The sequence below is a fragment of the Rhamphochromis sp. 'chilingali' genome (genome assembly GCF_963969265.1).
Source record: "Rhamphochromis sp. 'chilingali' genome assembly, chromosome: 4".
Lineage (NCBI taxonomy): Eukaryota > Metazoa > Chordata > Actinopteri > Cichliformes > Cichlidae > Rhamphochromis > Rhamphochromis sp. 'chilingali'.
Window position 1 is genome coordinate 13,194,510 of NC_137948.1, and position 16,587 is coordinate 13,211,096.

Here is a 16,587-nt window from a genome sequence, read left to right on the forward strand (position 1 = left end):
GCTGCTGGAATGTCTGAAATTCGATAAAGCACAGGTGCTTCTGAAGACAGAGTGGCTTTCTAAGAAGAGAGAAAGACAATTTAACTTTCTAGTAAGTTCTTTCTCTCTAAGTTGCTCGCTCGTCTGCCTGACTTTCTCTTGCCATAACAATTTCTCCACTGTCCCTCTGTTTTACACACACACACATGCACATACACATGCACAAATGGGGAGAAACGGACTTATGCAAGTTCCGGTCTTCATATTATGCAATTCAAATTTTTTCCTGTTGGAAAAATTTCCCAGTCTTGCATCATTGTTTTAAAGACTCAATTAAAAAGACATACACATGATTTTTTGGCTTGATAAAATCACGCTTCTCTGAGCCAGAAATGTTCCTTATTTACACGCGAGTGAGCAAGACAACACCAGCAATGGTTATTAACTTTACTGACAATGATGACATTCAGAGATATTCTCCATTTCTCTCCTCCTGTGTTTGTTTCTTGTTTGAACATTCTGTGCTGCATAATGTTGGCTGACCTCTTCCCATCCTTCCAATCATGACTCACATTTCTATCATGGGTTTGGAGGGATAGGGCAGGCGTTTTGGAAACATGCAGGGAGAAGGGAGGTTAAGCTGAAAAGAAAAAAAAACCCCAAAGCAAACAAAAAATAGACATGGGAGCACAAAATATAAGAGATTGTGGTTATAACTATAATTCCTTTTGACCACTGACTGGTCAAAAGGTGTTTTTATAAAGAACATTTGTGATTCTCCTTGCAAAAGAAAGCTAGGGACTTCTAAAAAAAAGTACTTTGTTTGACTGAAAAACACTTTGGGGATATCTGAATAAATACATGAGCACTAGTAATAGTTTTACTATAACCACGAAGCGTCACAGTTCCGTGACAATAATGCATATTTTCCATTTTAAACAGGAAGGGCATGTCTTCCTAGTTCCGGGCAGGTACACAAAATACCACATCCCGGTCAAATATGTAAACACAGATGGCAGATTTAGAGTGCTGTACTCTGACACACTATTGAGTTACAAGTTTGTTGCTTTTTTTCATCTGTTTTCTTATGTTTCATTTTATGCCAGAAATACTAAAATAAGACGTTATATAGGTATTATTAGCAATATTACATTTGATGTCAAAATTAAGATCCATTCTAAACTTATCATTTCATGGATTTCAACTTACCCGAACAGGTTTTAGGAAGTCCAAGTTAGACAGGAAGTGGCTCTGGGCCTTGTTCAGCCAATCACTGGAACTCTTACAGATGATCTCTTGAGTCATGCGGGACACGTTGCGGTCAGCAATGTGGACAAACTCCTCCAGTGGTGTGGTGTTGCAGAGATCTCTGAGATGGAAGCCGAAACCTTTTGTGAGGACCTAAAAAGAGAGGAGGGAAAAAAGACAAAACAGGATTGAGATAATATAGAGAATAATGAAAAAGAATGCATAGGTGAGATAATGTAACAGGAGAATTTAATGTCTGTGTGTGTTTTATATATTGAGTTAAGCTACGATGGATTTACAAGTAAAACTGCATCAAAATTTGGTGAATAACAAAGTTTGCTAGGTGACTGTTACTGGCTCTTATATGACTAATATCCAAAAAACACGCACAAACTGATAAATTCCTGAAAGCTGACCATGTAAGCAAAACAATGATGTTCCCAGAAAAAATATTATTGAGCAATTATGAGGTAAGAAACGTTCTGAATGGCGATGCTGGGTAAGCCAAGAACAAACTGGACAAACGTTAAAAGTACTCCAGTACTCCAAGCAAAACTCAATTCCAAGAAATTCATTTTGCCTTAAAAAATTATCCCTCTTTTTCTCTTTTAAAAACTCACAAAGATAGAAAGAAATTTTATTAAGCAGCTGCAGCCACAATTAAGGCCCCTTTTCCTCAAGACTGTAGAAATGTGTGTATTTGTGTCAGTGTCTTGTTTTGTAAATGTCCTTTAACGTTTTTTGTTATGCCATCATGTCGATTAGACTTCACAATCTGCACAGACATACACGACTTCCAGTGTTTTCACTGGGAAAACATCAGTGCTTACAGCAGACAGTCGAGGGACTGGGAATCACTCTCACTTTATACAACAAAGGACACAGCAATATATGGCAACACATACTTCCTTGAATTTTCTCTCCTCTCCTTCAATAATGCTCTTTATGAAATTTCTGACCAAAAGGACATCGCCCTATCTGATCAATAGCTGTCCGGGAGAGAGGAATGAGATGAACAGATGGTAAAACATGATCCCAGAGTGGGAATTTGTCTCTGAGCTTTGGTCTCTGCACGTGAGGAGAAATGTGGGGAAGGAGGAGCGGCCATGTGACTTCAGCCCTCCAACTGCTAAGCAAGGATGATGTGATGTGCTGAGGTGGGAGCTGTTGTTGAGGGTAGGCAGATCAGTCAATGTATGTTCTATGGAGTTTGTTTGCATAGAAGAAGTGTTCTGTGTGTTGACCTGCGCATGAGCATGTTCTGAATTATGGAAAATTAAACACAAGACGAGAGGAATCGTTTAAAAGTGAGGGAGGGAGCAACAGAAAAGGGAGTTTTGAATGTAAAAATAATGGAAAATAATTAAATTACTGACTTAAAAAAGAAAAAAACAATATATATAAGCATACATGACCTCATTTAAATTGTTTCCATTACACTGGGTTTAGAGAAAAAACAAACTGAACAAAAAGACTAATGATAAGGGGACAACCTCTTCACCCATCTGCCCCTCACCCACTCTGATTTTTCTCTCGGGTATTAAGGGCTTAGCTGTGCCACAGCAGAATACAGTGGCCCAATAGACGCTATGAAGCCAAGGTCATTGGATTTATTCACAAACACTGTGGCCAGGGGTGGTTATGATTATCTCATAAAAAAGAAAAAAAAAACAGTGATACAAGTATTGGTAGTGGTTCTCAGGTGGTAAGAGAAGCTGCACGAAAACATTTAACCCATTGGTGAATGTTACTGAAGAAAGATTTTAAAATAAATAATAATGATTCTAGACAACTGTCTTCATTTACCTTCTCAAGATTGACATCAGCCTCCACTATATGCTTCAGGGCGTGACGAGGAAGTGACGCATTGTGATGCAGGAAGTGAGAAAGGGTTTCATCATCACGCAAAAAGTCTTTCAGCTTGAAACCTAAAGGAAAGAAATCCAGATACACTGATTAAAAATAATAATAATAATACCACTTTCTAGTGGTTGATTCTGACATAAAGACAAATAGCAGATATCCCAGGAGAAGAGGTTTAAACAAACTGCTTTCAAAAAGTTATAAGCTCTACCTAAGCACATATCTGCAAAGAGACTGTTTTTATATTGTCAAAATTCAATCTCACAATTGTAAAATTTAAAGGCCTTAATTAAAGATTCAGTGATTCGATGATAAATGACCTCCACACACAGATAATCCTTGTTTTTTTGGCTAATTCCAAAAAAAGATAAAGGAAATGAACAATGATGGCTTTACCCAGAAACACAATGTCTCATCTGCACTCGTTGTACTTTGCTGCATTCCAGTGAAGTCAAACCATTTCAGAAACTGGCTTGAGTAAGCTGTGTGGTTAAACACATGCACGCACACACACTGACTTCTCTCTATTCCTCAGCTCCAGGTTTGGAACTCAGGGTTACTACAGGGCATTCAACTTTGGACTAAATATTGTGTCTTCTTCTCCTCTATAAGGATTTATCTCCCCAGATTTTCCCATCTCTCCTTTCACACAGCGTTCTGCCCTCTAACTAACATTTTAGACCATTTGAAAGCCATCTATTTACTAGCCGTGAATGAAACTACTAACTAGAATAATCATGTAGCAAGAACAGGAACTCCTTCAGTTCGCAAGAATAGATTGTTGGTGGAACGACATACTTTTATATCAACTTTTTCCCTTTAAAAAAGGTTTACGCATTCTTTTACCACCCTGCCTGATTACTGGCCGTCTATTCTGTTTTTATCTGCTCTCATCTAGTCTGTTCTCAACTATAAATCAGGAATGCTTGTTTAAAAAACATCTTCCTACAACCCCTCTCATCTTCCATTCCTTTCCCATTATCTTAAGTAAATCTTTTTCTGCTCTCTGGTTTTTATAACAAGCACAGATGCAAATGCACACAAACTCATGCAGACAGGAAACACTTGTCTCGACTGAACTGAACATCCCCCGAGAGGAAATGAAAGGGAACAGTGTGTTTCTGTGTGTTTGAGGGCACATGTGTGTTGTCACTTTTTTTACTGCCTGCAATATCTACGCGCCGTAGTGTGTGAATTGTTTGTAAGGGTGAAAGTTTTAACATCTACATCCTTTTAAAGTCCTAAATACCCTTACCAGTCCTTATGGACCTGTGCATGTACAACTAATTGTGTGCCTTTGTGTGTCTTTGTCTATGTGTGACCTCAAGTCCCAGCTGGTAACAGCTAGGGAGTATTAATAAGGTCTAATCAGCGCCCCAGTAGGAAGTCAAAGCTCCCATGGTGCACCGCATCCAAAGACCCTTCGGGACACACCAGTGTGGATGGTGCAACCTTGTTGAAATGGAAAATCTAGCAGTACTTTGTGCAGTCAGCAACTTATCACTTATCAGGAACAGGAACAGTTTTTGAAGTATTTGTGTATGTGTGTTTTTCCTGCGTTGGTGCCAGCCTGATATGAGGGCAAGTCCCATATTAACATTTGCAAGTCTGTACATGTTCCTGGCATTACCTATCAATCTTGTTTGTAATTAAACAGTACTGACATCACACACCTTAGCGACCGTGGCATCACTGGTCAAACTAGTTCAAAATCAAGCTGTCATTTCTGTGATACCAAATCTGTCACAAAAACTCATCTAACAGACTTAAGGTGAAATTAACCTCAAGGGGGGAAAAAACCTGCTGGACTGTCTACGAGTATGTTGGCATGTGAGCCTATTTGTGTTGTAGATCACTCTCCATTCACTGATTATTGATGTTACATAATAAGAACTATAATCACTGTTCTGAAAGTTTTTCAGTGTCTTTGCAAACTGTTGTTAAAGTCTCTACTTCAAAAGCTCGGGCTCAAAAAACAAAACAACACTCAAATAAAGTCTTTTAAAGCAGTCAGGCAGATTGAAGACGGTGGAAGATTCACTATGCAATTGCAATTAAGCTTTACTTCTCTGAAGATTAGCAATATGGTTAGGAATCAAAATCAAAATATATTTACCTCTCATCTACTCTTATGATATTAAACACATTTCAAAAACATATTGCATATATAGCAATGGCAATATGCAGCATATTGGATATTGCAAATTACTGCTGAATTGTTTACTTTGATGTAATTGTCCATGTCATCTCACACCACAGATATCTGTTAGATCTGATCAATGAAAATAACATACAGTGTCATCCACTTGTCTTGTTATCTAAAGTCAAAAAGCTTATCCGTGTCCACAACACTTCACAATCCACCTTTATCAGTTAAGGTCTTATTGAAATGACCTCCCTACAAGTGCTGAATTATTAACCAACATGTGAGAGGCTCCACTCTCAGCTCTTTGATCTAGGCTGTTATTCTTATAGCATCACTCTGAAGCAGCACCAGCTCTGTTTGCCCTCTTTGGCATCACACAGCGCTGTCTCTGCTCTATATCAGCTCATTTCCTTTACAGATAGATAAGATATATCACTGGTTTTTAAGGCATTCCAAAGAAATTCTGACAGAAAAAAGGAATACAATATCACACGCCACACAAGGCATGGAAACTGAGAAATCTTTACAATTGAAAACTGCCAGTCCATATTTTCTTTGTGTGAGCTGATTTGTTTGCAAACCATGCTTTGCTTTGTAGGAATCATTGCATAATGAATTGTATCTCCAGGCTAACAAAACGGCAAAGTCAGCTAAGGTACCCAAAATAACAAGAAACTGATTGCCGTGTTTTATTGCATAATTTATAATTGCTTTAGCTTCTCAGTATATCAGAAAATAAATATACTTATTATTGTGTGAGTATAAAAGCAAGGAAACACTAATGAGTCAAACAAAAGAGCAGCCAGATTAATTAGACTTCCTCGTTTCACATCACCAATTAAGGGAGGTTAGTAGTTACATCACTGCTGTTTAATGTTGTTATACACTGTCCTGAAATGTCATCCTTCTGGTCCTCCTTTTTATCCTTTAATAATGTTTTTTCCATAACATCATTATATGTTTCCCCCCTAAATGTGCAAACTTTATCGGTAACAGACAGGAAGAAACAATACTCCAATCCAGACAAAGTAGAAAATCCTTATTATGATTATGCTGTGATTGTCAGGGCAGTTTAGACTTTGCTACCACCAGCGACACATAAAAGTGGAGAAGTGCAACACCCACTAGCTGCTCAGAAAACGGGCCCATGACATCTGGTGGACTGAGATAAGGGGCCTCTGAGTACTCAGGGTACCATTAGTTGCACGAGCTGGTACACTGCAAACGTGATCTTAAGTCACTTTATCTACGTTTAGCATATTTTTGTCAGTGTATTGATCTGCAACGACTGAAGTCTATCTCACTGCAGATCACAAGACATTACAGCTCTTACTTGTACCTGGAAATATATTCTTGGGTCTTTTTCAGAGTAAAAAGGGAGGAGGAGTGGGTTAAAGGGTGATCAATGATCAGTCACCTGATCCTCAAACACTTACTAACACAAAAAATACCAAATAATCAAAGGCACAAACTTACGAGCAGTGTTTTTCTGAAGATTCCTGAGGGCTCTTAGCAGTCCCTTGTAGCCTTCATAGCTCTTATCATTCTGAGTGTACAACAGGATCTTCTTGGCATCAGTGAACAGACGGGAGATTCTGGTGTTTAGAGAAGGATGAGAATTGGATGAAACAAAAAAAATGTGTTGTTTGAATTCTGTGAATCAGTGCATAAATTGTTAAATATTAATACATTTGACAGCCAAAGTACTCACATAGAATCATTAAAATTTCCCACCACCCCAGGACTCTCTCCAGGTGTGGGATTACGGAAGCAGGGGTTGTTGGCATTACAGATGATACCTTGTACCCAGGGCAGAGTACCTGCTGAAGGCATGGCCTTGTTTGGGAAGTGACCTGAAAAATATACATACAAATTCAGATATAATTTGATGTAATAATATCAGCTTTTGTTAAATGAAGTCATAAAACAGATGACAGACACTGCAGAAGAAAACCTGATAGCATTAAACTACCAACTGGGAACATATACATCATTGCAACATCAGTATTAAAGAGTGCTGATTTTATCTTTAACATAATTTGAACTCTCATGAGCTAACATTACCGATATAACCACAACTGACAGAGTAGAACCAGTTATTATAATACAAAAGATAAGAAGAGAAAGCCAACCATTGTCAGAAAGTTGACACAGCCATGATTAACTTTCTGTCATGAGTTTATTGGGTTAATTGCGATGCAGCTGAATTGAAAATTTGAGGAAATTCTGTTGGAGGTGACAACTTTCCTTTTCAAAAGTGGAAAAAAAAATCTTTATGAATACTACCAGGATTATTTTGTGCTTTCAATCAATGAGTTGCAATCTTATTGACTTAAATGGGGCCAAAGTTGTGAAACCAGCTGTATTGACAGCCAGTAATGTAATTCCCCGAGTCTCATCACATGTTCAGTCAGTGCAAGTAAATGTTGGCAAGTCCAACAGATTCTTCTATGAATAAAACAAAAATTCCCTGGATGAGTAAAGTAGTGATCTAACCCATTTGGCATAGTTTTCCTGAAATTTTTTTTATAAAATGCAGAACAACTGTTAGAAAGTTCAGACCGATGATACCAAGTTCACTTAAAAGTAGGAAAAACTTGCAGAAATTTTTAAGATGATGCTTTTAACAACACTTACATTCATGTTGTTCATAGGGCGGATAATATATTCGGACTGATATCAGGATGAAAAAGATGAACAGGGGCCAGACGATCTCAATCAGCAACTGGATCTAAGACACAATGGATGATGACAAAGCTTAATCAATGAAAAGAAAGCAGGCTTTAAAATCTTCATGTGAAAAAATAAGTTAATCATCCCAAAACAATGGGTAATCTATTTTTTACCTTGCTTTTGTGTGTTTGTGTATTTACAGTTCATCTAAGGGTATTTCTACTGCTTTAAGACAGAAAAATATCAAGTGCGTGAGGAAAGGGGCTATCAGCTGTTGCTCTTCAAACATTAATCCCAGCATGACTCTAAAGTAAAGTATATGGGTTAATAAGAGGAGATGGAGTGAGACAGAGAGATCTGCTGGATTTAAGGACTGTGGATTTGTCCATCTGCTCCATATGGCTTCCTCGCTTCATCTGCTTTTGACACAGGCTTTAACAGCATGCTAGACATACAATGTAGGGATAAAGAACAAAGCCAACGTCTCAGAAAATGTACTGTATCCCATTGTTGCAAATAATTGGACCGAAAGTCACGCAGCTAAGCCGTCACTTTGAGCAGCATTTTCGACTTGATGGACAAATGGCTTAATTGTACACAGAGAAGCCTCTCCATTTATAATGGAATACTATTCAACACTTGGGAACTGAATTTCATTTACATAACTTTGAGTGTGTAGGCATCAACCAACACAAGAGTAACTGGATAATGGATCTGACACATAATTGTGTCATCAAGCTGTCTTCAACTGATTCACAGTAAACAGCAGCACTTTTCTTTCCAAGTGGCACAAAGGACAATTACACTGTTGCCATTGCATTGGGCTATGCAATGCAATAACCCATATAAACAAGCTTCTGCAATGCTTTTATGACTAGGCATGTGGCATTGGAAGATCACATTCAAAGATTACATTTAAAGTAAACCAACTAAAAAGTGAGACAAAGCATTGCTGGGAAATCATAAACGATGGATCTGTCTTTTTTGTGACGAACAATACCATGGGCAATAGTAGGAAATTATAGCAACGATAAAACCAAACTGAAAGAAGAAAAATAAAAGGTACACAATTTCCTTGTGGGTACTGAATAAAAGGTATTTAACCCCCAAAAAATTGGTTTAGTGAAACACTGATAAATAGGAAAACATTTTAAGAGTCACGACAAACAGATGAAACAAATACCCAAATACAGGATTAATCAGTCAATTGAGCTACACTGCTACTTACAGTCTGTCTCCGTCGGTAGGTGAAGTTCTTCCAAAGCAGTAAACCCAGCTGAGTGGAGACTGCCATGTTGCCGTCTTCCCAACCTCACTGAGCACGCTCCTGCTCCTCACTGTGAATCCACACAGACAAGAAAGAGGATCAAACACTGTATAAAGGACTCATCAATAACAATCTGCTCCGCGTGAAAAGTCCACTAATTAAACAAAGTCAGCTAACTGACTAACTAAACCTCTATTCCCTGTGGATAAAGACACGGATGACAAAAAATATACCCCACTGACGCACAAAAAAAAAAAAAAAAAGAACAGGAAGTTGTTACATGTTACATTAGCAAAACCATGATTACCAAGATCACGCATTTCTACCGAATATGGCTGTAAACTCGGCCTCGTCATGTGACAGTAGGCCATGAACATAGAAACAAGAAATCAAAAAATAATAATGATGGCAAAAACATTCACCTATTTAACAAACTGTTTCAATCTGAAACTCAGAGCCAAGCCGAAAGTATCGCTACAGTCGACAAATGAAGCCAACTCTACTGACTGAGGAAGGGTGCTAAACCCTGCAAACTCAGGTCCACTTCATGTAGCCCCGTCTGTACCAAAGTTAAGTGACGCTTCTTCTGGGAGAATGACTGGGTGGGTGGGGGGCAAATTCGTCATCTGGTACGAGTTGTTAGCTACCACCCCCCTACCCCTCCAATCCCTTCTTTTCTTTAATCACAAAATAAAATTCATCCTGTTAACACTCAGTATCGCACACAATACTGTGTCTCGTTTAAAAGTTAAAGTTATCACCGTAAACCCATTTATTCCTATTGTTTAAAACAAAATAATCCACTGATTAATCAGAGTTTCTTTCAAATGCTTGTGAAAATCTGCGTGGGTGGAAACCTTTCCCTGCCTATTTGTTTGCTCTATCTGCAGCTCAAAAAGTCCTTGGATATTTGCTCAGATGTGTTTTATGCAACGCGATCTAATGAGACTACCTATACAGTCACTTATAGTTTTATTTCAGTTTCTTTTTTTTAATACCAGGAACAACTGATGATAGAAAATTAATCAATGTGAATAATTAAAACAAGAAAGCCTTGGAAATCTGAAACACGGCATTATCAAGAATTAGTCAGTAAATTTGGTCTCCTGGTGATCAAAAGTTAACATAAAAACTCTTTAATAAAGAACTTAAGAGTCACTGCTGCTCAAGGCTGATACAATTATTAATTAAGGTCACTGAAATCTATTTTACTTGATGTTAACTGCAGTTAGAGAGGAAGACGTTGTAGCATGACATATCAAAAATAGTATAAGGGCTCATTCCTGACATCTCAACATTTCACTGAGCTCAAAAACTATTAACAGTAATGCACTTTATGTATTTTCAGATTTGATGGTTTTATTGGTGATGAAGTTGGATTATTTTTGGTGGGAGAATTAATGCTGTGCTGTTTATTACGCAGAAGTCCTTTATACAGAGAAAAGCTGGCTGGATTTCACAAAGAGCAGGATGACAAAATAACAATGTCAAGGACAGGGTGATGTTGAAACACGATCTTAACTGATCTGCCTGTGGGCTGAAAAACCTTGTCCTTATTAAGCCATTCATACACTTCTCTATGGTTTTACACCGCATTTTTGCTATTTCAAGCAAATAACATTTTAGTCAATCTAACCACATTCTCAGGTGTTTTGCAGCGAATTTATAAGTAATCAGTAAATCCACTTAAATGCATTAAATGTCGCAATTAAAAACTAACATGAACTTTGGGAACAGCAAACAATACTCTAACCCCTGTCCTTATTCAGCTGTACTCCTACATCTGTTTTCTCCATGAGTCACTTATTTTAATAACAGAACTCGGGGGCATATATAACAGTTTCAGAGAAACAATGTAAGATACCTGGAACTGACATGTTGAGAGCCTCTTCACTGAAAAAACAAAACTAAAAGCAAAACATCAGCTGTCTGATTTTTCGTTATTATTTTAACGCTGTTGACCATTTGTGATGACCATTCACTGAGGATGTGGGGGAGAATTCTGAAAACCCCGAAGACAAAAAAACATCATCAGCACGATCTTGTGTTTTATCACAGCTGATGGTGAATGCGGAGAACACCATGCTTATTACCATATCAGAGACAGCAATGGTGCTGTAGCAGATGGTGAACTATGCATACAATGCATTCTTTCTATGCATTTCGTCATTTAACACACACAGTGAATAGATGTCACTATTCTTTTCTACTAAATACATGGGATTTAAAAAGAAAAACATATGTTTTGTCTTTTTACTGGCAAAATTTATTGTTCTGTAACTGCCCACCCCCTTCCCCTCAACTGAACCCCGCGTTTGCGTCCTTATTGCCAATTACAAACCTTTGCATTCATTTACCTTTAATTCTATCTATATTTTCTCCAATAATACAACCAGCTCAACATGACATCCCGATAAATCATTATCGATCAGTCCACCCTCCGGGATTTGTATGATTCTGAGACACGACGTGGTGGAAATGCGTCGCATACAGAGAGACACGAGCGGTTCTGCTTAGTGATGAGAAGCCCGTACAGTGCAGAGCCAATGCGCCTCTAGTGGTAGACACACAAATTTTTTTCTTTTTAATACTTGTTTACCATCAATCCTCGCTCACGTGTTATATCACTCTCACACATGATTTCCCCCCCTTGACTTCATTGTCTTGCTTTGTGTAAAACACCTGACAAATCACTCAAGAGTTTTTATAGAGAGCGTTTTCGATATTAAGAAAAAAAGAAATATAAAATCGTCGATGGTTTACTGGAAAGACGCGTTTATGCTTCCCTAAATCACGAATGAAAAAAACAACCTACAGTAATGCATCTCGTCATCACTGCGTACATAGCTACACATAAAAAAAACCTACATTCTCGTCACCACTGCGCACATACACATAGATTTAAAAGAAAAAGACTTTTTTTTCACTGACAACAAAAAACTAAAATAAAGGAAGAAATTATAAGCAGCATATAGTTAATAGTCATAGTTGAAATTGGCCACCTTTTGCACTACAACCAAATGTCAACGATATAGCAGACTTCAAATCATCGTCTGACAGAGTTTTGTGCTTCTGTTTCACTGTGTTACTGAGCTGAGGTTACTGGCGGTCATCAGCTTTGCGACGCTGACCCACAGCAGCAGCATCAAGTAAGCCAAAGTGAAGGCACAAGTAGGGTGAGCAAACCTTCAGCATTAAGAGGCAACAAATGGGACGAGAAAATATCGATGTAACAAAGACCACCTATACATACAACTGTTACCATGCAAAGCGCTCTGTCGTGGATTTGCGTTAATTGAGGAAGAATGTAGATATTTTTTGTTTGTTTGTTTTTACGTCTTTAGTTTTTCTTTAAGGGTTTGCAAAAGAGGACATTGCAACAAACTGCCTTTTATTTTTGGTATACCTCACCGGAAGTCCTGTACTTGACTATAGCTACCTTGACATCGCTTTTTTTAACACCACATAAGACACTTGCGCCACAAAAGAGCAAAAAATAAGGTAAGAAAAAATGCATTCACTTGTACTTAAAAAAAACCCCAACAGTACTGACTTAAACTTAAAGTGTCTATTCAGGCACATTAACGTCACTGGTTAACTCCGCGACGTTAATGCAAAAACGTCGACTAATAATTAGCCAATAATTAAACAATATAAATTTTCATCAAAGAAGAAAACTAAATTTTCACTCACGCGGACTGAGAATATTAAGATGACAACGTCTTCATAAATAGTAATATGAATTTTTTTCTTTAAAAGAGATATTCTCACACTCTTTGTTAAACAAAGAAACGCACAGTTTCTCACAAAAGTCAAAACTGCGCTTCCAAATCACCGACCTGTATCCTGCACGGTGTTTATATCCACTCCTTCTCATAAATTGAAATCCTTCGTTCAAAGGTTGAATAAAATGTTCTCCTCAGTTGTTACGGTGTACCGTTGCTCTCTCTCTCACTGGCTGACAAAATGTTTTTTTCTTGTCCGCCAGGGTTTTATAGCGCAGCTCGATGCGGAGCAGAGAAGAGCAGCAGCAGAGGTAACTAACGGTCACCGTTTGTTGCTGCTCCCATATAAGGAAAGCACGTGCGGAGGCAAAACATGTCTTAAAGGGCCAGCGACACTCGCGCGCCTCTGTGCACTGTGCCGCTTTTCAATAAGTGGATGATTCATGGAAAAATTCAATTAGCAACAACACTTCTTTTAGACTTAATCAGATTACTGACCATTGTTCTATATCCATTCAATAATAATAATAATAATAATAATAATGCGTTATTATCTCTTTCTCTTGATAATTTAAGTAAAATTATGCACAGTGGATTGAGTTCAAGAAATTTAAAATGATATTAGGTATACAACATAATCGTAAAAATGTAGAACACAATATGTATTAGATTCTGTAAATTCTGTAAATATAACATTTCCATATCCATATGTTGTGTGGGTAAAGGGCATGGATATATTGATAATTTAGAGAATGAATGTTTAAAAGGCCTATACAAACACAGAACAGTTTCTATTTCAAAAGGTCCTGTAGATAAACAAGGGAGTTGCAACAATACTGGATACAAGTGTACAGTTTGTTGACTGAACAGTCAACAAACTGTACACTTGTATTCTTCCTGAAACGCAATACTATAGGTGAGTCTTAATGTGGCTCTATCTGTATATGTGTATTCTGCCTCCTGGCCAATGTGTGCACAGATAGGCTCCGGCCCTCTGTGACCCTGAAAAGGATAAGCGGCTTAGAAAGCGCATGGATGTTAGCTTGTCATTGCTTCATTTCTAATTGCTGCTTTCATCCTTCAAACCTAAACTCAGATCACGGCAGGCTAAGACCACTCCAGGTCACGTGGAGTGATTTGGTAATGCACAATAAACAGTAGATGCTGTACAGCAACTATGTGCTGTAGTGATTTGGATAAGAAATGAGATTATCCTCTTTCAGAGCTGCAGCAGTGCTATCACAGTCAGCTGGGATAACATTGCTGGGCTAAGTAAATAGATCCACTTCAAAGGGATGCAATCCAGCAGAATCTCCTTCGAGATGAGTTTGAGTTTTGATGTCTTTCACCAAACTCTGAAACTAGGAAGCTTTTATTTGTAATTCTTTGCTTTGTATTGCACTGTGGTCAGATATGTTTAATGTGGCCTGTTCATAACTTACTGACTGACTGAACAATGTTAATATTTAATAACTTGTGTAACTTGACTAAGCTCAAAAGTTTAATTATAGCTGCCACAAGTTGCTGCTGGTCATTCATATGCGTCTATCTGGCCATCACTTTCACTTTGATCAGTGACTGTGCCCAAGTTTACAAAAAACAACAACTTTCACATCATCACTTTTTAAATGTTCTTTTTCTTTGAATGTAAAGAAAAAGCAAAAACAGAAATTCTTGTAGATTCTGTTTAATCTTAACAGAATCTGTAAGAATCTGTAAACTCGGGCTCTTTAATGAAATGCTAATAACCAATGCCTTCAAGAATCAAGAAAAATTGTTACAATCTATTCTAATGAGAGAACACTATCTCTATTACTTTGCCTGCTCACTAGCCCCAAAACCTTTGTCAACTTGCTAAGTGTGGTTAAATATGGATAACTGGATAGCTCTGCTGTCCAACAAACTTCCATTCAGGAACAACTCTAAAACCTTTGCATGTCCACAACGTCAGTGACAATTGGCAACAACTTCTGCTGTAAGAAAAAAAACATATTTTGACAAATTAAGCACTACTACTGTCAAGTTTTTGCAAGATAAAAGTTTGGACCTCTCTCTCTCTCTCTGTTCTGTATCAAAGGGATAAAGACCAGCAATCCCCTCCAACACTGATTCTATTTGTTTACTGGTAAGCCTTTGTTGATGTTTGAGAAAAGCTGCAAGATGGGTGCATGATGTATTACACAGATTCTCTGACGTACAAAGAACATGACAATCATCTGGCAATGACATGTCCTTTGATATACTGCAATGAATTCTGACTAAATGAACTGCAGAATCTGTCCAGAGTCTTATCGTCCTTTGTGATCTTGCAAACTTCATATTACTCAGCTTTAAAAAATAAAAGAAACATTATACACCTCTATTTAACTAACTATATAACTATAACTGTTCTCTAAGCATGGGGTGAAATTAAAGCACCATCTCCTGTCTGTCACAGTAATTAGTTACAGAATCTCCAGAATTTTGTGAATCGGTGAAGATGGATCACAGTTATCTAGGTCATACAGAAACAGTAATTAATTGACTGAGTTATACAATAACCTGTTTAGCTGTTTATTTTATCTGAAGACTTTGGACTAACTAGGGACAATTTAAACTGCTTCTGGGCTACAGAACTCACCCAGCAGGCATTACAGAGATCTAAATGAAAGCTCTCAGAGTACTTAAAGACAAAACAAACGCTTGTCTGACAAAGCCAAGTGGATCCTAAGATGCATGTCTCCTTCTCAGTTTACTATAACATCTCTGGACAGTTCATTGTTTCATTAGAGTCTGTGTTTACGTTTTGTTAACTCAGTCAGTGCTGGACTGAAGGCAGCGTACACAAACACTAAGGTAATTAGTCTTTCAGTTAGCTTTTGACTGAGCTGCACACTTTAAGTTCTCTGGATAAATCGTAGTTTCTTTTCTCTTTGAAACAAAGGGAACTGAAATAAAATGTAAGATGTGTAATCTCTTTATTGAAAACAGCTTATTTTATCCATAAAGAGACACATTGTGACACAGTTCTGCTGTGTAAAAGAATGTAAAAAATATAGCAAAACCTTGCTCAAGTTTCCATAGTTTTTAAAAACATGTGTCTGCATTAAAAACGAGAGTCCAACCACAGCAAGTGTTTTTCTCAAAACTGATATTTCCAATAATTGTCCATTTTCTTTAGCTATCCAAAGTAATCTTGAGTGAAACCAACAATAATCTTCTATCTTTATTTATTCCATTGAAACAAAACAAATCATACACCACAATGTTTGAGACACCCAAATCACCTTCCTACAAAGAGACAATTATACCAGTGTTTCCACAATGAAGACTGATATGGTGCCAAACCTTAGATCCATTAACCTCCACACTGATCTCATTCTTAATAATGCTTCAAATGTACTGACTCCAGCAGTTACAAATGTCTCACATGCACTGAGACTGGTTTCCTCAGTAATATGAGCCTCATTATGAACTAAATGGTAAGCGGACTGGTTCTTATATAGTGCTTTTCCAATTTACCTGAGCATTCAAAGTTCTTCATACTTCATAAGCTACATGAAGTTTCTGTAAACTCATTCTCCTATGATTCATTCACAGATGAGCCATATAGAGCAATATTCTCTAGACAGATCTTCACTCAGCCTGTACATGCATTAAATTTATGTAAGAGGATGTTTGTTCGTGTATACATCATCCGACATTGC

General features: G+C 37.6%; 1 protein-coding gene across 2 annotated transcripts in view; it reads right to left on the reverse strand.

Annotated features, from left to right (window-relative positions):
- Positions 1 to 13,174, reverse strand: part of LOC308395686 (phospholipid-transporting ATPase ABCA1-like) — a 35,087-nt gene extending 21,913 nt beyond the window's left edge. For both annotated transcript variants that reach the window (XM_080880612.1, XM_080880611.1), the window contains exons 1-7: positions 13,016 to 13,174; positions 9,138 to 9,246; positions 7,874 to 7,967; positions 6,948 to 7,089; positions 6,713 to 6,831; positions 3,034 to 3,155; positions 1,189 to 1,380 (exon numbers count right to left, since the gene is read on the reverse strand). In XM_080880612.1, coding sequence (XP_080736738.1) covers positions 1,189 to 1,380; positions 3,034 to 3,155; positions 6,713 to 6,831; positions 6,948 to 7,089; positions 7,874 to 7,967; positions 9,138 to 9,203 — 735 coding nt within the window. In that variant the 5' untranslated portion in view covers positions 9,204 to 9,246; positions 13,016 to 13,174. The remainder of the gene's footprint in view (positions 1 to 1,188; positions 1,381 to 3,033; positions 3,156 to 6,712; positions 6,832 to 6,947; positions 7,090 to 7,873; positions 7,968 to 9,137; positions 9,247 to 13,015) is intronic.
- Between the last annotated feature and the right edge of the window lie 3,413 nt (positions 13,175 to 16,587).